Source organism: Neodiprion lecontei, chromosome 4, assembly GCF_021901455.1.
Source record: "Neodiprion lecontei isolate iyNeoLeco1 chromosome 4, iyNeoLeco1.1, whole genome shotgun sequence".
Lineage (NCBI taxonomy): Eukaryota > Metazoa > Arthropoda > Insecta > Hymenoptera > Diprionidae > Neodiprion > Neodiprion lecontei.
The window spans coordinates 14,444,490-14,464,725 of record NC_060263.1 but is presented as its reverse complement, the minus strand read 5'-3'; the positions used below and the strand labels follow the sequence as shown (position 1 = coordinate 14,464,725).

Here is a 20,236-nt window from a genome sequence, read left to right as displayed (position 1 = left end):
TTCTCACTTAATGAATAATCGTGTAATAATTGTTAATTTATTATATCCAAACGAAACTAACAGTCAAAATATGCCGGGATATAAATAGTGCTCACATTCACAGTGCATAGCTTAACCGTATTCAGAATTTATCGTAAAAACGGCATAGCAAAGGCGAAACAACTAATTCACTCAAGACTTAATACACGAGGAGAATATCGTGTCGGAATGACGATGCAAATTCTTCGAAACCAGCTTTCATATTTTTCCAGATAATATTGCTCGAGTTTTATTAAACATACCTATAACGATCAAGGCAGTGTATACACAATGTTCGTAACAGTAACATACATTGTCATTGAGTTTAAACCAGAAGTTGTAGAGTATGCAGGATGAAAGATGTGTTTAAATATGCGAATTATAGCACTTATAAGCAGTACGGGTAATTCAGACACCTTTCGGCGTTCACGTCAGCTGGGTATAATCGCGGCGAATTTCTGTCCGACGGGATGTTCCAAGTGGGTTCACCGTCCTCTTTGGACCCCGACGATACGCCCGGGCTGGTTGCACCCACTGATCTCTATATTACACACAGATCAGTAGTTGCACCGCCCATCAGAGTCGCTCCCGCGTGCAGAGCCGCGTTGTCGCCATTTGGGTAGTTTGGGCAGCTCCGAGGATTCACCCCGGCCGGATACCGCGTCGCGACTTCGGCGGATGCAGGCGCTGACTGTAAAATGCGGACTGTACGCCTTACGTCTTTCCTTAAATTTTGCGGGAAATCGCCCAGACACCGAAATCCGTATAGTCCAGACGGAATATACCAAGAAAAACCACCACAAATTGAAATTTTTTTATATTACTATTTTCTTTTTCTAATCGTAGGGGCGGCAGGGTCATCGGTAATCTAAATCCAGAATTTTTACCAAATTCTGTATAAGCAGCTTCGGTCGCCACCTTAAAATATCAGAAAATATCGGTCGTGGACAAAAAGTTGTTATCATCAAAGTTGTCGAGAATGGAATTTCTTACAACTTTAAACTTAACCATTTTTAGTAAGTTTTTAAAACAGGCGAGATATATGACAAAACGAAATTGTCCCTTAAATTCAAGATGGCAGCCGAAGCTACTGTAGAATTTATTCCGAATTCTGGATTTAAACTACCAATGATCTCCCTTAAGAATAGAAAAATAAAATTGTGGTATCAGAAAATTCCAATTTCAAATGTACATTCAGACTGGACTACAAGTTTACCAGTACCTCCGAAGCGTGTCGTTCCGGGCTGCCGCCCCAGGAATTCCATGAGTTCCAGGAGTCCTTCGTGACGATGACTCGACCCTCGTTTAGCGCCGCGTTATCGCAGCTTGGGTAATTCGAACACTTGTGAAGGTCAAGACCCGCGGGATACTGGCCGCAAACCAGAGTCGCCACATAGGTGAGCAGCGTGCCGGCTAGCTGCAAAAACAAATACATGCACGATTAGCGTTCGTTTATCAACGGACGAGAGTAGCAAGTAGAGGGTAGTCGCGTAGCGTCTAATCCGGCCGTCTTCACCTTGTTTGTTTTCTAAACAACATATTATTCAATGGCCCGGATAGCTCAGTCGGTAGAGCATCAGACTTTTAATCTGAGGGTCCAGGGTTCAAGTCCCTGTTCGGGCGTTACTTTTTTGAAATCCACTAGACATCCTCTTTTTTTCGATAACTTCCCTATTTTTTGATCCGTGCGTAACTCACTATTCTTTCAACCACGATTCGATCCCGAATAACGTTGCAGCAGCGGATTTATGAGAGCGTGGTCGACGGCGCAACGGACTATTACGCGTGGCTGCAGGATGCGGTAATTTCGCACCCTGCACTGCTTATATACCGAGTCATCGAAAGACACGCCCTGCGACGTGTGCGGCACGATTTCTTTTCATCAAGTCCATTGCATCTCCCCTGTTGGCCTGGAGCAAGGACCTTGCAGCGTGGTCTTTGGTCCTCGAGGCGCGGCGTCGCCGCGTCGCTTTGCCTTTATCAACATGTCAAGCGTCGAGACGTGCCCTGTTAATCCTTGCTTCGCAAAGATAATCGCTAGAATTAATATCAAACGTGTTCTACTTAACCACGTGACTGCGACCAATATACGCTTTTCATATCCATGCGACAAACGGTAGGATTTCTGGATTTAAAATCTGCACTCGGCTCGATTGTTCCGATATGCAGAACCAAACTCTACTCTGATTTATTCATTGTATAAGAGCACAGGCAAAATACCTAGCCAACATATAATTCTGATTTTAGCTGATTCAAGGGCAAATAAAAATTCCATCACCTTACGAGAATGCAGTCACCCTACCTGTAATATGTTCCGCATAATGTCCGGGTAACGAATATATATAAATAATTGATATAAGTAGATACAAGCTGCAAAAAATGTACGTTAGAAGGAACAACTAGAATATATTTTATTCTTAAATAAATATTAAATATATAATTCATTAAAATCACAATAAGTATAGTAAAACATTTATAATATTATTAGGCTGACTATTTCATCTCCGTATGGTATACGATACACAGAAGAATATAATCGTAGAATATTCGTGCCAATGGAAAAGGTTTACATTATAATACACGATATACTTATGTATAGGTATGTATACATAGGTATATATATATATATATATAGATATAATTCTTAATTGACGGAGGAATAATGGGTGTAGCATATTATAGGTACAATTAACGTCGCGTGCGATAGGACATAATATGTATAAGTGTGTGGCGGGTGATCTTTTAATATTGTTTTGTAGTAAAATTCACGCAGGTGACGAGGGAGGGTGCCGTCGTCGTCGTCAGAGTAGGTAGACTCCAGCCACCGTTACGAACCTCTCTGGAATTATCTACGCGCTCATTTCCACTTTCCTACAGGTCTTCATAGGGGCTGCCACACCGGACGTTGTAGAACTGGTCGCAGACTTGAAATTGCTGATTGAACAGAGTCCCGTTGACGCAGAGATGGCTCGATACGAGTTGCTCGCCCTGGCAGAGATGATAGGCCTGAAATACGAGAAATTTCACCACTCCGAAACGTCGGAATCTCGTCTTATATACCTATGTCATAGAGTATACAGTGTAAGAATTAGTTGGCGATTGAATCATGTTAATAAGCGCAACCCGCGCCTTTGTAATTCACGCGTGCCGAGACAAGCCTTCCTTCATGATCTGATCGGACAGCGGCGACGTCAGTCGGATCCCATTACAAGTTTGCCTCTGACAGTTTAATAACTTGACCGCTAGGACACGTGCGGGATGTGACGTAATGTATGTATGTACAACATACGTGCAGCCGAGCGCACGCGTCAAAAACGTGCCCGCATGTCGCTCAGCAAAATCTAATCAGCGAGGATATACGCTTCGCGATTCGCCGCCCTCTTGTATCCGGAAAATCCACCAGCGAGGACTTACTGACCTGACACTGAGCCGCGGTGTCCGCCCACAATTGGTCTCCCAGGCCGGAGCACGTGAATCCGGTGTTGGGGACCTCGCGATAAGTCGGGTAGAGCGGTGGATCGTGAATCAGATGCAGGTTGTGATAAGCGTCGTACGGCGTCCCGTCGGCGTTGTAGAAATGACCGCAGGTCACCACAGCGACGAGGGAAGCTGTAAGGAACCGTCGAGACGTTCGTTGGAATTATTCGAGCAGGTGCAAGACTGGGGAAAGACTGGCAAAATGGGCCCATTAATGAGGGAATAACATTAGACCAATTTCGACAACGCAGTTTTCTTGTCTTTGGCCTAAAAATACATTTCAAGCGTTATCGGCACTTTTTGAAATCCCATTTCATTGTATAGTAGAACCCATTACGCCCGCTGGGATCCATTTTGCCCACCTCGTGTTGCAACTTTTCCAAACTCGCAGTCTAATTATATCGGGTTATGTCCGCGATGTGCCTCTTAGAGCCTCCTAGTTACAGGCAAATCAGGGTACATATCCACCCTGGGCAGCTCCGATGCTCTTTTGTTAGCATTGAAACTCGGAGCTGCTCATAGTGGATATGTACCCTGATTTGCCTATAATTAGGGATCCCTATGGGGCGCCTCACGGAAATAACCCGGTGCGCGGTGGGAGAATGGTGTGAAAATTTGGAATTATCGTGTTCGTGCGAAAACTGTATACCCGGGGTTCGTACTCACTGGGAAAACCTAAAAAACAGGGATAAATCAGGGAATTCCTTACAGCAGGGAAAAGTAAAGGAATTTCGAAAATAAAACTGAAATTTTGAGTCTGTTGAAGAAATAAACTCTTTCTTATACAAAGTAATATAGATCTAAAAAAAAATTGCACTTCAACTTTTCTTTCACCGCACCACTTCATACATTTTATGTATATTACTTAATACAAAACCTTCTTTCGTTTTTTTCTTACGAAAAATCGCGGGCTGTTGTTTGTAAATTGATAGTCAGACAGTTAGACAGTTACTAGGTAATATTGAATGTTGGTAGTTATTAGTATTAATGTGTAAAAAAATTATCACTAATCAGTGGTATATTTCATGAAAGGTTACTGGAAAAATTCTATTTTCACGGTGGAATACCTGGACAAATCAGGGAATTTCAGATTCTAAAAAGTGTACGAACCCTGATACCGAAAATGTGTAAACACACCACGTAAGCATGGTAGGGCGCGTTATATATTAGCGCGTCATCTATGTACACACGTCTAATATCGAATAGATCGCAAAGCCTTCAATTTTTCTCTTCAATACATGCTGGACTCAATGAATAGCTTTACGAAAGTGTCTAAGCCCGATAGAGCCTTGGTCAATTAACCTTGGCTGTTGGAAAGACCGCTGATTGTAAAACAGATGTTTATATCCACATACTAGACCAAAGTGGGAAGATCTGAAGCTGGGTAATTAATATTCCTAACTTAGCAAAGCAACTCTGTTATACTCAATATAGCCAGCAATTAATTAATACGTATACTTTGCATTTGCGTTCAATTCCCATAAATCTATCCTCTTTGAAGGACTTTCGCCTCGTTCACGGACAAGCTGTGTACAGTTCGCGGCAAACGATCTGCACACGCTCCCCGCCCAATTTGTTAGATTCCTTTTTTATCACTCGCCGTCGAATATTTTAATTACTTTCAAGAGTTCAACAACTGGCATTGAAATACACATTTATTGACGCCAGGCTATTCCTCGTCGATGGCGTGTTTAACATTAGAAATAATACAACGCGTTATCGTCTCAAGTATTCGAACAATCTTTCCATATGTTTCCTAACAAAGTCATTCGGTCAGATGTTTTCATTATATGAGCTAATCGCGGCGATTTCCGAATCCGCCGTGCGCGTTCGAAATTTGAATATTTAAGAAAATCGAACGCACGCTTGAAGTGAAAGGTTGAAAAATTTTACGGGAAGAACATTACGTAGCGATCGTTTCAATGGACAATTGCGCGTGCAATTCGTGCACCTGGGCCATTGAAGCGTGCGGCACGCGAGTGCAACAATTGGCTCGGTTTCACGTTGAGGGGCTATTTCGCATACACATATTAATCAAATTAGTGCCCGGAGGCTGAATAAACGAGCCTCGGTCGGTCGGCGCCCGATTATACAACGAGGTGACAAGATACACACCGAATAAACGATCAAATTATTTCTAATACCAACCAGTAATTCATCGCTCAACCTGCACGCAAATTTCCAGCCAGACATTATTTCACATTGTATTAGCGTAACGTACAAGAAGATAAATGATCTAAACAATCTATATATGTGCTTGTATACACTTAGGAATTATCGATGATACAGGTGATGGAAAAAAAGTGATGAAAAAAATTGCAGTTGCACTTACCAGCGAAGAGAATGAAAATTGTCTGCGTCATTTTGGCAAAGTTTTGATGAGAAAAAAAAAGTAGAAAATAAATTTAGGGTAGCAGAATGAGGTGTCTTGTATACAAACTAAGCGATCACTTCACTAAGATGAAATAATGGCGTTGTGTTATTTATAAAATTGTGGAGTAAACTCTCGCTTCTTATTTTCGGTGGATGCGGTTGTCGATCGCTAACATTCGACGGGTGATCGGATATCGAATACTGCAAAATTGAACGAGCGAAACTTGCTGGGGCCGAAAAATTTGGACCGAGCAAAAAAAAAAAATGGTGGTCCTTTCAATTCAGTCGGCGGAGGCGAACTGGCTCCGAAATGATGGGCTCCGGATACTCATAAGGACAACCTTAACTGCCCACTACAAACGAGTGAATGTTTTTTTAAAATCTCTCGTTGAGAGTCGGCTCGTTGGGTGTTACACAGGAACACCGACAGCAGGACCACCGAATTCGGGGGCCAAACTTTTTGTCCATTTTGACGAAATCGGCGACAGTTCTCCGCAGATGCGAGGACATCTATACGTTGCACATATATGCTGCCAGTACATGCCTGCGGTACATGCAGCATTTAAAATCGAATTAACTTGAGATCTATCTTTTCTCCCGCGGAACAAATTCATTTAACTCTCTTGCGAAATTGTAATTTTATGTTTTTTTATTTTCGCATGCTTCTTCGCTTATTTATTCTAAATTCTCAAATGATCTCATCGCAGCAACGCTTCAGCATGCCTGTGTAAAGAATGAAGGCACGCCGCGATCGTATATAAGAAGAAAAAAAATATATCCGAGTTTACGTCATGTTGTTGTATGTGAAATTGAAAGGTGAATTTTTTGCCTCAAGATTGTTGGATTAAAATACTATTGTCGAAGTAATAAACTCCGTATTGTTCCGGTTCGTGACGTGGGATATTTGGCAATGTTATTGGTAGCAAAAAAAAAACTTGACCTCGTTTGGTCAATTATAGAAATTAATTTTACAAACCGTAGAAGATGCTATTTGAAAATTTATGCTATTCTTAACTATACATAGAACCTATCTACAGTTAAATGAAAAACAAAATACGATATTTCAAAAAGTATTTATTCATTCGGCGTGTGTTTATTCAGCTACATATTTTTTATTTTTTTTTTTGTTTGTTTGTTCTTGTACAAATCGTGTAAAGGCACGTGATTATAAGTAGATGTACGGCACAATGATAATGAAAAATCCTCAAATTTCAATCCCACTATCACCCACGCACGATTATAATTGTTAGGTATATAAGACATACGGCAAATAATTGTAAAAATAAAATAAATCAAACGGCGGGCGCCACGCCGAAGCGAAAGAATGCGGTTGCCAAACTATCGAAAGAGACCGAAGAAAGTGAAGAGAAAAAAAACGACGAATAAAAATACGGTCACAAACTGGACCGTGGCTTCAGCAGCAGCAGTCTGCGATTTTAAAACGTACGTATATGCGTATCGATTATTGAGATCATCGAAAGTTGCCAGAATCCCCTTTTCGCGGGGCATGCACGCGGCTACTTCGCTTACGCGAGGGAAGCAGGTTCTCCTTTTATTTCAACTTTTAGTCGTTGCTCTTTAAAGTGCATCGACCAAATCCAGGGCCGAATTTAGGGGAGGGCAACAGGGGCTGAAACCTCGGGACCTCTACAAGAGAGGGGCCTCCGCAATTCAAATTTTTAGGTGAAATTTGCTTACAAATCGTGTGCAAAATGTGAAATAATCACTCTTCTGACAAGAAGAAAGTTCTCCCTCTTTCGTGAGGCATTATTGTTGCTTCCTCATGGAGGAAGCTTTGTGACGGTGAAGTTTTTTTTTTTTTTTTATTTCATGAAACGATTAGTGATTTTTCGTTCGAAAAAAGGTCACCAAATTCCTTTCACCCAACGATGTAATTTAATTTGGTTCGTTTATTGTATTTTACGATATTTACATATGTTCGTTCACAGTATTGTATTTGTCTCGCAATCAAGTACTGAAACACTGTAAACATGAAAATAGTGTACCTTGTTTGAAAAATAATTAGGGGTCTCCCACTTTTGTGTCGCCCCAGGGCCTCCACACCTTTAAATCCGGCCCTAACCAAAGCTGTTGTATAAACAGTAGATGTCTCCTTTGACCGACACTGATTGAGAATTTTGTCGGAGAGTCGCGAGGAGGCTTTTTAATCGTATGATAAAAATCACTATTTCACGGGTACTTGTCGACGATTATAATAATGACCATAAAAGGACAGCCAACACCAGTAGTGCGAGTAAGCTGGGACTACATTTTGTTGGCCATGAATCAAATCACTGATACGTCATACTTATAGGCGCATAGAAGCCTAAGCTCACCGTTTCTTCGTTTATTTGATTCCTCAGAATTTCAATGATCCTCGAGATTACAGCAACATACGTATATATAATTTGCGAAATATACGTAGCTTAGTTTTTCGAATTCAACTGGCGATTCGGAGGACGCCGGGAAAGGTCCTGTACAAGGTAAGTGTACCAGTGACTGACACGTTCAGACCCTTTTATTTTCCAAAATTATAAATTGACGGCAAAAATTGTGATTTCTCGATGACTAAAACCAATTACTAGAGGGTTAGACGCTACAAATTTATTTTTTGCTAATTTCAGAACTAAGGATCAAACAGACAGAACGAAAAAAGGTGAATAATTGGACAGAGTCAATAACCGGTACACTTACCTCAGGGATTGGTGCACCTTTGACCGAAACGAGATTCATGTCTCGGGAGGACATCCTTTTTCCTCGGGTTTGGAATATAAGTGACTTCCCTGCTGCGACGTGATGTTACCGCAGCCTCTGATACGGATTTGGCAATACGTTCGTGACCAATTCGTGTGATTAGTATGACGGGTGATCTCGGTCTTTGCTTGAGGATGGTGAATCTCTCCTCTGATGTGGCAATGTCGACATGAGCGTAACACGCATGCCTGTGTGTAATATCGCTTACTCCGATTGTACTGTTAACCTCATGATCCCGGCAAGTCCTTGCCCCGCGGACAGTACGAGGGTCACCTGCTTACAGGTCCTCCTCTTTCATTTTAAAAATAGCTTCGCTGACATTCACTCGGTTAGGTACCTTATTAATTGGATCGCTCGTACACACGAAGTAAATTACCGTATTGTGTAACCGCGTTCTGAGATCTTTGAAAAGGTGTTTTTGTACAGTAGATTGCAGACTATTGTTGCTAAATTTTAAAAATCAAGAGACGTTATCACGAATGACTAAACGATCAATCCTTCCGTCCGCGCTTTATGCATGTTACGCCTATCTATCAACCTGCTTAAAATATATGAGCCGCGGGTTGTCCATACGATTTGAAATCGTGACGACGTTTAGTAAAAGCGTGACAAGTTGTCGCCGGAGTCTAAGCCATTATATTAGAGTGCCGCGAGAGATCGCCGCCAGTCGAGGATTTTAAAACGCCAATCTCTCGTCCGTACTCGAAATCTTCGTGACAGACATTGTCGTCGCGTTTCGTGTTCCTTCGAGGCTTATTGTTATGACTTCCGGTTTTGGAACAAGTATTCTGGAAATAGGTCGTCGTCGAGCAGGCGCCTCTCAGTGCCTGCAATTTCGCAGCGGTTTTTGGTAGATCAGAGGTCCCACCCGATATGATTTTAAATGTATACATCCATACATCCACGGGGAATTCACCCGCAACTATTCGTCTCTACGCTACTAATTGCGGCATCATTCACGATGATCGTATTGTGTAGTGCACAATCTTTACTGTGAAAGTGAAATTTATGCGTATAATTAAGGACGAGGAATTTGGAGTTGAAAGTATCAGGCCGCGATCTGGATAAATGAAATTATTCAATCTGCAAAATGTGTGTAGAGATTATATATACATACATACAAATATAAATTCATATGATTAATGGCCGCTTTGTTTCATTCGTCGGCAGGTAAGATCAGGTCCGGGTCCACCGATTGTCGGCTGGTCGTGCCGCACATCGGGGTGTAATAATTCAAGGCAATTGATCCATGCCTGAACAAAAGCTTGGTTCACCGGATCTGTTTTGTTCCACTAAAATCCCAGACAATCGTTATTTGTTATCCAAAATAAGTACAAGCCCGTAATTACGATGGATTTCTAATAAAATAAAGACATGTTTATGTCTTCTTCCCCATTTCTAACTTCGATAAACGGAAGATAAAGAAAAATGCCTTAAGCAGTCGGGGAATAATACGATGAGTTGGATCCAATACCGAATCGATGCGGTGTGAAATAGCACGATCGATTCTCAACCTTTTGCAAACTCACAGCGAATTTTGGTTGCAGTGGGATAGGTCAGGAGTTTCTGCATGCGAAAAGAAGTTGAATTGATCCGGTATAACATTACGGTGACTCTCTTACCGGGATACATGCGGTGACAGGTAATTGCAAGTTATGGAATAGAAAGTTGGGCGCGAAAGAACGATGATAATAATAATAAAAGCAACCAAAGATCCAAATAAAAATCTGCAGTCTAATTAGCGAACTGTAACAGCGATAGCAGAAGGCCGATCGTAGGAAACAGTCGAATCCGATAAGGAACCAACCGGGAAGCAGTCATAAGTGTAATTGATGTACATATTACATGTACAAGAATGACTTTGAACGCCGCGCCGGTGTGTGCAGAGAACGGATTGCAGGGAATCAAACGTCCTGGCGCCGTTTCAATGATTTCCAACCAATTCCTTTCTTCTCTCTTGAGGGGGGGGGGGGTTATAGCTTGCACGGTTCAAAGTCATACGTATTTTTAAGAGTTTTTTTTTTAAGAAAATGACACCACTTAGAACAGTTTAAGTTTGAGGGCCGTATTATTTACAGTTTCAAGAAAATCTTTGAATTTTTTTTATTGAAATTAATAACAAAATGACGACATGGCACATATAAGTAGAGAACGACTCCGAACTCAAGTGCTTTTGCGGTGGCGCATCTCCTGACATCACTGTCCAACTTGTAATAGATGAAAACATTTTTTTGAGTTAAAAGCACATTTTCGGGTTCAAGCTTGAAGCCCAAATGTCAACAAAAAAAAAGTTCAAATGTATACAGTTATGAATAAAAAATGTTTGGGATTGTCATTGAAAAATTTCGCCACGAACTCGAATCGATAAACATGTTTTAAAAATAGTGTAAAAATTTCAAGTTGATCGGATGAAAATTGACCGAGGAATTTGCGCCACCGGATTGAAAAGGTAATGCCGCCATTTTGTTGTTAATTTCGATGGAAAAGTCTAAAATGTTCTTGAAACTATAAACAATAAAGCTGTCAAACTCAAATTGTTCCAAGTATTTTCATTTTCTTTAAAAAAAAAAATCTTAAAAATAGGAATGATTTTATATCGTCCAAACTGTACCCCTCCTCCCCCTAATTATAACGACGACATTATAGGTATGTACAGGGGTTGGGCAGAGCCTGTATGTAACGAAGCTGCACCGTTATGTGTGCGTATTGCACGAATGCCTTTGAGAAATTGGATAGATCTTAGATTCGTTGACCTACATTCTCACACAACAAACATTCACTTCAAAACTGGAGCACAATCACTACACGCTTGTGCCTCTGTGTGAGGCATATCCCCAAGACGCGCATTATACCTGTCCAATAACACGCAGAGTTCATAAATGGACCATATTGCATATAAATATATATGGCGCCAGGCGAGCCAAGTGCAAACATAAGTAGTCTGCCCTGAACATACATAATCGTCGCTGTGTTAGGTGGATAAAAATCGGGTGGGGGTAAATATCTAAAAAGATGAAAAATCGGAGGGCCACAGTATCGAATTTTTAATAAAGTGAAAACTTGATATGTGGAATTTAAAATTATGGAAAGTCGAAGTACGGAGAAGTAAAAGATTAGAAAGGTCAATATTAATATAGAACGCCAAACTGTAGAATCGTCGGAATTCCTCTCGATAATATATAGAATCGTATATACAGATTCTCGATTTCGCTGTTCCATGTTTCGACCTTTCTATACTTCGTGTTTCTGTATTTCGACTTATTATGTTTTCAATTTTCTGTACTTGAACTTTCCACATTTCTAAATTCTGCGAATAATATTTTCGCACCTAAGAAAATTCGATATTCTGGCGCGTCTATGAATTAGCGATTCTAAGTTTTTACCCCTACCCACAAAAATGGAAGGATCCGCGAGCTGCGCGCCAGCACGCAGTGATCCCGGTATGCAGGAGAATTAAGGAGCGAAGGCCGACGTAAAAGTATAATTTGATATTTTTATTTTTGTGGCGCCCACTCCTGCCACCGGCGCTGCTCGATTTTATGTAACTCGCCCGAAAGGAATTCCGAGGCCGGAGATTACAGATTAGTGTTTTCTGTACGCCAATCGCCGGTTTTGATGGAGTTGACGCGTTTCTCGTGCTAACGCCGCCGGCTAGGTCGTACGAAACAATTCTGGTATTTATACCTCCTCACGTATTTGAATTACCCACCTACCTATACCTATGTGCAATAATTATGTGTACATGCCTTGTTAAAATCGATTCGAATCTATGCGTTCAGTATCCGCGTTCGACGAACGATTCAGAATTTTTAAAAATAATTACCATACGTTTATAACGACCTAAAAAATGATCTATACACAAATTTCCATCATCTTTCGATTGCTTGCTCCGCAGCCCTAGTAAAAATTCCGATAGACGCCGGATAGAAACGCACAGAAAATGTACCAAAAACAGCAAAAAGGAGAACAGAAAATTGATTCTCAGTCTAATTTCTATATGGTTTTTCGAATAGTTTCCGTACCTATGTTGATTGATTTCTCGACCTCATTATGAATTTATGTGGAGAGATTCTCGGTATCAAAGGTCATTAACAGTCAAACTGAATCACTACACATTTCTGTACGTATATATCTATCCGCGTCCAACGAAATTTATACCAAGAAGAAGCGTCAGAAGCGCTCGATCGCGGAATGAATGTTTGGAATTTTCAATTCGTTTTTATTGTTTATTCATGATTTCCGGCAGTGGCAATTGTTGCTGGGTCGATAATGACAGAATTATGTTTCGATTGAGGAAATAAGTATCAACGTGATTAGCGTGTCCGCGATTATTTACAAAGCGACGCGATGTGGGGCAGCGTAGCTGCAGGTCAGGATTGATTTTAAAACGCTGATGAATAATTAGCTTGTATATTATAGTTATCACGGACGTGTATGGGTGTGTATGATTCGAGACATTCTAGTTGGTAGTTATAAAGTACAATCGCTGCGAGACTCTACGGCCAGTCGCTTCTGCATCTACGTTAGCCATTGGATAGGCACAAGCCGCCAGCTTATAGTTGCAGTTTGCCATGTCTCTGGATTCAAACTAAATAGTTCGACTCTGTATCAGTCGACAATTGATTGTTTATTATAAAACTTAATCAACGGGCTAAAGTAAACGTCGAGTGTTGACTACGAAAAGTGAAATGAATGATATAATATGTATAAGGTATACGAATATACACACATGCGCGTTCTAGACTCAATACGTCATATCCATATACTCGATTCTTGTATTTGGTTATACCTGTATAGATGGAATATGGATGCCTGCCTATACCGCGGAGCTTAGATAAAGGCTGTACCTATAGCCTAGTTATAAATTACATAAGTTTCACCTGGCGAAATCGCAAGGATTAATCTAGAGATAAATTATTTAGAAACAGTTGTATAGTGTGTATTATATATATATATAATGTATTTGATTATATTCACCGCAGCACCGTTACACTTTTACCAACGGGATTGGTATATTTCACCGTTAAAACTTTCAAACGAACAACCTGCAGATATTATATTATTATTATGTACATCTTAATATAGACACTTTTTATCGTCGCGCGTTTTTTGCAATTATAAACAGCATTGTTTCTAGAATGACGCAACTCTTATCGAGTCCATATATCCAAGAGTTAGGAAAGCGTACCCATCGTCGTATCAGTTCCTAATTATCAAAAACTTTTCTTCTCACGCATGATTCTCTACCTCATTGTCAGCTGTAACAAAAAATGGCAAACTTTGATATTGATGGTCAAGTTCAGAAATTCATTTTTTTGCATGCAAGTTTTTCTTTGCATTTATATAAACAGTACTTTTCAAATTGCGTAGTACGGTTCGTTCGTGTGTTTAAATGTAATAATGAAATTAAAAAGGAAAAATAGCATTCTACCTACGGGATTTCGCGACAGCGCATGCGCCGCATTTTAACGTGCGCAGGTCTGCCACGACAGCAGAAGAACGCTTTAAGGAAATACAGCACATTCAGCATGTGATGTTACATCATTCCATTTCTGAGTAACATAGAATATTTTATTAACGAATATAATAGTAGTATGCTATAGAATAATAAATGCTGACCTATAGACGTATAATCACAAAGTCAGTATATTTATTTTACAATTACAGTACGACGTTGAATTTAGTAACGTTAATGAAACGATATTTTTAAAAAAATATTACCGTGTTCCAACTTCCCGATTATATTGAAAGAATTAAATTTTTTTTTCAAAAATGCTCTGTTACATTAACGTTACGAATTTTAATTTGATATTACAATTACCTTGCAAGAAACTTAATATATAACTGTTTCTATCATTTAGGGATATCGCGAGGTACGTGTACAGTGTGCACCCTGTATATAATGTATATTTTTCTCTTTTCGAGAAGCTAACAGGGCAGAGAAAAAAGTTTTTTCCTTAGAAAATTTTACCAGATCAGGTTATAAAAATCCTAATGAGCTTTGCAGTAAGAAGTCTGCAACTTGGAAGAAAATAGGTGTCTTTAGCACAGACTCGATACTAGGGAGATGATTAAAATGACGCTGCTTAAGGAAGCCTGGAGGCCGCTATCCGGTATCGGGGGTTCGACGTCGTCCGGAACGAGATTGTCATTACTGTCGTGGCTACTCGGGGCTCGAGATAGAGCAAAATTGATCGAACGCATCAGAGGATAATCCAATCCCAAAAGAGGGTCCAATTTTTCAGCGTTGATATTTGCGCAGGTTCCCAAAAAGTCGTCAGTGTCAATGCTCCACACCATTACGCCGGCCAGCTTCATTTCCGCGGCATAATCAGCCTGCAAGCATAAACACGTCGATTCGTCAATTATACTTCAATCTGTTCTACGCTCCATACGCACTTTATTCCGCTCATGGATTCGGAGTTTCCAATATACGTACCTTCATCATCATGCTGTTCGGGTTGTCGAAGGTAATCGCTTTGTCCCCCTTGACTGCCCATGCTGTTCCACTGGCCTTGTCCCAGCCCGTTCGCCACCCATTCTTTTCCTTCACCAGTTCGCTACAGATCTGGAAATAGTCCGATTACTTTCATGAAAACCATGAATATTTAAAAATAGAAAATACCGAAGTAGCTCTATAAAATTTCGTTTATCGGAAATAAAACATGAACTTGTGTAATATGCATACCTCGTTGTAACCCATAAAACCATTCTCTCGAGTATAAGGTCCTTGGAACCCTGTGGACATGGCTTCGGCACCGATCGGACTATCGTTCGCGCCACTTAGGAGACTAGTAAGAACGAAGGTGCGCCCATAGGTCGGTAGCCCCAGAACCAATTTTCTCCGCGGAGCACCAAGCTTGAGTAAGTGCTGGATCGAATCTTCCTAAAACATACATTTTTCGTTGTACTTGAGGTTTTATTCAGTATTACTGACTGAATGCTTGTTTCCTGGTTTTTTTTCTTTTCTTGCAGACGCTGTTGTCTGATATTCTAATATCAACTAGCTGCACAATGCTCAACTCACGACGCTCAGTTGGTCGGCGGCGCGTCCCAAGGGCGCGTTGGAGAGAACTTTCATGTTCCACGCCCCGTGGTAGTCGTAGGCCATCACGTGGATGTAGTCGAGGTATTCGGAGAGCCGGGCAACGTCATAGGCAGCGTTGATAGTCGCAATGCCGGCCCCAAGTGCCGCCGTCAACAGAAGCCCCCTGCTCCTGAAGGCGGTGCTCAGGTCCTAAATCGGACACAATTACGCTACACTTTGATTCGGGAAATGACAGATAAGTGCACGCGATATCGAAAGCAAATTATAAATCCCTTACCTTCGCAAGAAGGACAAAGTTTTCTTTGTCATGAGGAGCCCCGCCTCGTTGCGTAGGGAATTCCCAATCGAGGTCGAGTCCGTCGAAATTATACTTCCTGCAATTGAAAAGAATGAGTGCTGTTTAATGAGATATTAATGTGTTATTGAGACATTGCGTTCGACATTTATGAGACATTATAAACTGACGTAAGAATGTATGTAAGGATTGTTTACATGTTGGAATCTTACGCTTCTGATGGGAAGCTCGTAAGACGGTCAAAGACCGTCTAATAATTGAAATGCGGATATGCATTATCATTAGTTACGAGACAATCGTTAATTTTTCGAATTCACCAGTTTATCAAATTTATATCTTCAATTATAAACTGACGCTATTCAACATCATCGCGATTACAAAATATATCATTCTCGCAGCACCGAGTATCCCACCTAACGAAATCAACAGCGCTGTTGACAAAAGTTTGCCTCCTTTGCGGAGATGCCGCTAGTTCGGAGTAGTTAGCACTGCCTTCGTTCCAGCCTCCGATGGCTATGGTCACTTTCAGTCCAGGATGCTTGTTCCGGAGTTCAGTCATTCTCTTGTATCCTCCTTTCGCTGCAAAAATGTTTTTTCGCTATATTTCCATCGCCCGAATCGATTACCGACATCGCTCATCGATTCAAACAAGAACGAATAAGTATAGCATGCATAGATTAATTCTCACCACCGCCTTCCTCGAGGTCTGCCCATGGATCGATGCTACGAATGGAGGATGTCGAGGCGTTTAGTCCGGCGAAGGCGTACACCAGGTGGGTACAGTGCTCGGCCTGGAGCTCATCGAAACCGAATCGTCCATTGCCGGGTCTGTAGATCGCCCATGAGGAAACATAACACACGACCACCTTATCGTGTTGAGGTCTCGTCGTTGCTGTTGGAGACATTGGATTCTTTAATGCATTTGTGATACTTTTTTTTCCAAGTATCACAGTTTAATTCAACAAATTATTAACAATTTGGCTCTGTTTTGACTACGTTTACACAACTATCATCAGCTACATTATTATATGTTTGTATGTACATTGTACATACATGCTTTACGTGCAATTGGAATACAATTATTAATTGTTTACAGTTCAAAGGTGTATTAACCAATGCATCATAATATAATTGCTATAAAACTAGTTTAATTCTTAGAAAAATGTTTCAAGTATTTCCATGTCTTACGCGCCAGCTTAAATTTCAAGTCTAACTAAAGTATATGTATATACCGACAGCGAGTGATATACGTGTAGCATATTGTTCGCACCTCGTGATTATTTTTCCTTACATCACAAATGTATTGTGTACCCGCTGTGTATGCATTTTATTGTCTAGCGTACAGCCACAGGATATAAATATTTTTCGAATTGAAATCGACAATGAACTAGGAAGAAAAAAAAATAATCGCATAATCTTCAGACAATCGACATTACAATATATTGTAGTAGTGCCGTATTTGCTCAACAAGCGCGATGATCTATTGTATTCTCGCATATTATATATATATATATTCTAAATGTATCTTTTATTTGTATCGCGAACGAAAAATCCGTGACTACTGCAGGATGAGTAAACTTTCGTAGATTTCGTTTACAAGCAGTTGTAATATTAACGCGATGGTAATTCTGGTGCGGCCTTCGATTGGAGTCTCTTGCTAGTCAACTTTCCCTGACATTATCCAAACATCGATATACCTTTACATCGTCGTGATTTTACGTTTTTACCGCAGACTTGGATCGACTTATACAGGGAGAACAAAAAAAAAAAAAAACGGACCTATGAATAGACTATGTGCCTTCAACTTCGAAAGATCAGTAAATAATTCTCCTCTGCGATTGTGAATTTAATGCTATAGATAATTCGTAAATATTAAAAAAGTTAGCCGTAACGCCTTGTCGAAAAAACGTGAAAATGTTCATCTGCCTGGTGGTTGGATGTTCCTAATTAAATTTTGATTAACTGTTTGTTAAAGTATTCCGATCGTTTATTTTACCAATATCAATTTTGATAAAGTTCTCGTAATCATTTACAGCCGAATTTTTTGATAGTGGACATTCTTGCACGGTGGTCACTTTTTCCCAACGAAAAAATTCTCCGACTTTTCGCTAACTAAAGTTTCTGTTATCTTCATTAGTCCGAATCCCGAATTAAAATACCCCAAATTTTTCATTTTATTTCAATGTAAATTCATGAGGAACTTTAACAATATTGAGAAAAAGACACGACAACACGTCCTTATTTAGGCCATGAACGAATTTTTTATCATTCACCCTCCAAGTCGGCTCCAAATAATTTAAAAACAATTCTCTGATTTTTGTCAGATTCTTATCTCAACTCCAACCCCTCCCACCAAGAGAGTGGATTTCCCCGCTTAAAATACACATGTTTAGGACAAATCCTCAGCATATATTTTATCGCAAGAGCAATCATTTGTTTTTTTTTAATCAGAAACTGCGAGATTTTGGTGGGCATTGATGCTAATATGTGATGGAAAATTCACATTGTCGTACCAGATAATTTATAAGAATTGCACAGATTTGTTTTAAATGAGGAAATTCACGCTCTTGGGGGGAGAGTCTATAGTTGAGATAAAAATTTGAAAAAATGAGGGCATTCTTTTCAAATTATTTGGAGTCGATATAGGGAGCGGCCTGGAAAAAAATCGTTAATACCCTCAATAAGTAGTAAGTGCCGTCCTAGTATACACATGTGTATCTTGTATACGTACATATTATGTACGCTGCGCGGCACTGTTTACAATGCCAAAAAATTTCGCCAATTTTTTTTTATCAATAATAAAATGAGAATTTTCTAATTCTCGTTCCCGTCGTTTTTTTTTTTCCCTAACCAAGTTTGAAATTTCGCTAACATTTCCATGATTCCCTGACCCCCCCCCCACACAAATTTCGTGGTTCTCCTTCATCGTGGCCACCATGTCTTAATAATATTCTGAAAACAGAATTTTGACCGCAAAGCGGGCGTTTTAACACTAATTTACAATAAACGTTTCATGCCATGTGAATAGAATCTAAGATTCGCTAAAATGCTAAAATCAAACTTCGAATCACAATACAAGAAGGTAATTTCGTTGAACATTCTTTGCTGATACTTTTTTTTCATCCTCCCAACTACTCCAAAACCTGTTTTTCAAGAGCGTGTATCTCAGCAAAGAATAAATATTTCTCAGATTTTCAAACGCGAAACGAAAGGTGTATTCTTTTAATTTCGAATAAAAAACGTTATTGAGAACCATTCGACGCGTTCAGATTTTATTCATATTTTAAATTGTTTCATTTTATTTTTGGCCCACTGTAGGACGCCTGTGTTAATAATGAAAAAAGGATGTGGACCGCAGGTTTTTTTCATTCTGTTGTTATTACATCAGTAACCGAAACCGTGAAACATAGGTGTAAAGTAACATGCCCGCGGCCTCATACTTATAGAGGGAAATCAAAGGGGCGACAAGAATTATTCTTTTGATGAGAGATCTTCGAATGTGCCACTCGTCAAATTCGCAAAGCCAAACCCGTATACGTTGAATAAAAAGATGCCAAATAAGAAGCAATTAAATATGTGTATAACAAAATTCGACATAGGAATCAAGGATAAAAAGGCAAAAATTTCCGACGTTGGTCCCTGGGCATCGAAATCACTACCGGCGAGTGAAGTGTACGTGTGCATAGGAGTCATACTGATGTGAAGGGGGCGATGGAAGAAAGAAAGGAGTGCAGAAAAAGAAATTGAAAAGTTTGACGATTCCGAATAAATGTCAAGGAAATTGAACAGCCAGCTGTGACTTACCTTGTAAACCGTTAACAATCTGTAGGGCAATAAGGGCAGCAGCGAAAATAATTAGAAAAGCTCCCGATGTAACAAAGCCGAGGTGATTTCCCATTGTCGTCACTCTCGTTAGTATATTCACACCGTATCTACTCTCCGCACTGTCTGTCGACTTTCACTCGAGCTTGTGGAGAAAAATTTGTTTAGTAGGTTGTACGAAGCCGCGAACAAGGTATAGGATATGTAGATAGAAACGGATTCAAGCAAGCTGGAAGGGGAGATACCTAGTGGTGATGGAAACGGTGCACCGACTAGCAGCGAGGGTAACTGTAGTTCAGCGACGAGTGGAAGGGACGCTCCGAAATTCCCATAGGACTTATAAAGATAGACTGATTGTGAGCGCTCCTATAAGATGCACTGACAATTACATATAAAGGACAGAGATATACCGGGAGTACTGCTCCTCTTTTCAATCGGCGTCATGGTGG

The 20,236-nt window shown here is 40.2% G+C and overlaps 3 protein-coding genes and 1 non-coding gene across 4 annotated transcripts; 1 reads left to right on the top strand and 3 right to left on the bottom strand.

The window, feature by feature from the left end:
* Positions 1 to 188: 188 nt before the first annotated feature.
* LOC124294030 (cuticle protein 1) lies at positions 189 to 8,800 on the bottom strand. The gene is made up of 3 exons (XM_046737635.1): positions 8,563 to 8,800; positions 1,241 to 1,435; positions 189 to 709 (listed from the first exon to the last, which is right to left on the bottom strand). Exons 1-3 carry the CDS (start codon positions 8,614 to 8,616, stop codon positions 560 to 562), a joined length of 399 nt encoding a protein of 132 aa, XP_046593591.1. The 5' UTR covers positions 8,617 to 8,800; the 3' UTR covers positions 189 to 559.
* Positions 1,569 to 1,641, top strand: Trnak-uuu. The gene has a single exon. It is a non-coding gene; the product is annotated as a tRNA-Lys (tRNA).
* On the bottom strand, positions 2,401 to 6,187 carry LOC107220992 (U-scoloptoxin(01)-Er1a). Its single transcript, XM_015659817.2, has 3 exons — positions 5,828 to 6,187; positions 3,437 to 3,627; positions 2,401 to 3,024 (listed from the first exon to the last, which is right to left on the bottom strand). Exons 1-3 carry the CDS (start codon positions 5,856 to 5,858, stop codon positions 2,890 to 2,892), a joined length of 357 nt encoding a protein of 118 aa, XP_015515303.1. The 5' UTR covers positions 5,859 to 6,187; the 3' UTR covers positions 2,401 to 2,889.
* A 5,371-nt stretch (positions 8,801 to 14,171) lies between the features above and the next one.
* Positions 14,172 to 20,166, bottom strand: LOC107220990 (probable chitinase 2). Its single transcript, XM_015659815.2, has 9 exons — positions 20,033 to 20,166; positions 19,770 to 19,932; positions 16,654 to 16,857; positions 16,379 to 16,544; positions 15,948 to 16,044; positions 15,650 to 15,859; positions 15,311 to 15,508; positions 15,062 to 15,190; positions 14,172 to 14,958 (listed from the first exon to the last, which is right to left on the bottom strand). The coding sequence occupies exons 2-9, from the start codon at positions 19,861 to 19,863 to the stop codon at positions 14,665 to 14,667; spliced, it is 1,392 nt and encodes a 463-aa protein (XP_015515301.2). The 5' UTR covers positions 19,864 to 19,932; positions 20,033 to 20,166; the 3' UTR covers positions 14,172 to 14,664.
* Between the last annotated feature and the right edge of the window lie 70 nt (positions 20,167 to 20,236).

Bases quoted from the DNA above. Each gene is read 5' to 3' on its own strand.
- LOC107220992 (XM_015659817.2), bottom strand. From the start codon at position 5,858: ATGACGCAGACAATTTTCATTCTCTTCGCTG. The intron at 3,628-5,827 runs GTAAGTGCAACT...GGTTCCTTACAG, and splicing joins AATTTTCATTCTCTTCGCTG to CTTCCCTCGTCGCTGTGGTG. The intron at 3,025-3,436 runs GTCAGTAAGTCC...CTCGTATTTCAG, and splicing joins ACACCGCGGCTCAGTGTCAG to GCCTATCATCTCTGCCAGGG.
- LOC124294030 (XM_046737635.1), bottom strand. From the start codon at position 8,616: ATGTCCTCCCGAGACATGAATCTCGTTTCGGTCAAAGGTGCACCAATC. The intron at 1,436-8,562 runs GTAAGTGTACCG...TTGTTTTTGCAG, and splicing joins AAGGTGCACCAATCCCTGAG to CTAGCCGGCACGCTGCTCAC. The intron at 710-1,240 runs GTACTGGTAAAC...CGCATTTTACAG, and splicing joins CGGAACGACACGCTTCGGAG to TCAGCGCCTGCATCCGCCGA.
- LOC107220990 (XM_015659815.2), bottom strand. From the start codon at position 19,863: ATGGGAAATCACCTCGGCTTTGTTACATCGGGAGCTTTTCTAATTATT. The intron at 15,860-15,947 runs GTAAGGGATTTA...TGTCCGATTTAG, and splicing joins ACTTTGTCCTTCTTGCGAAG to GACCTGAGCACCGCCTTCAG. The intron at 14,959-15,061 runs GTACGTATATTG...TTATGCTTGCAG, and splicing joins CGAACAGCATGATGATGAAG to GCTGATTATGCCGCGGAAAT.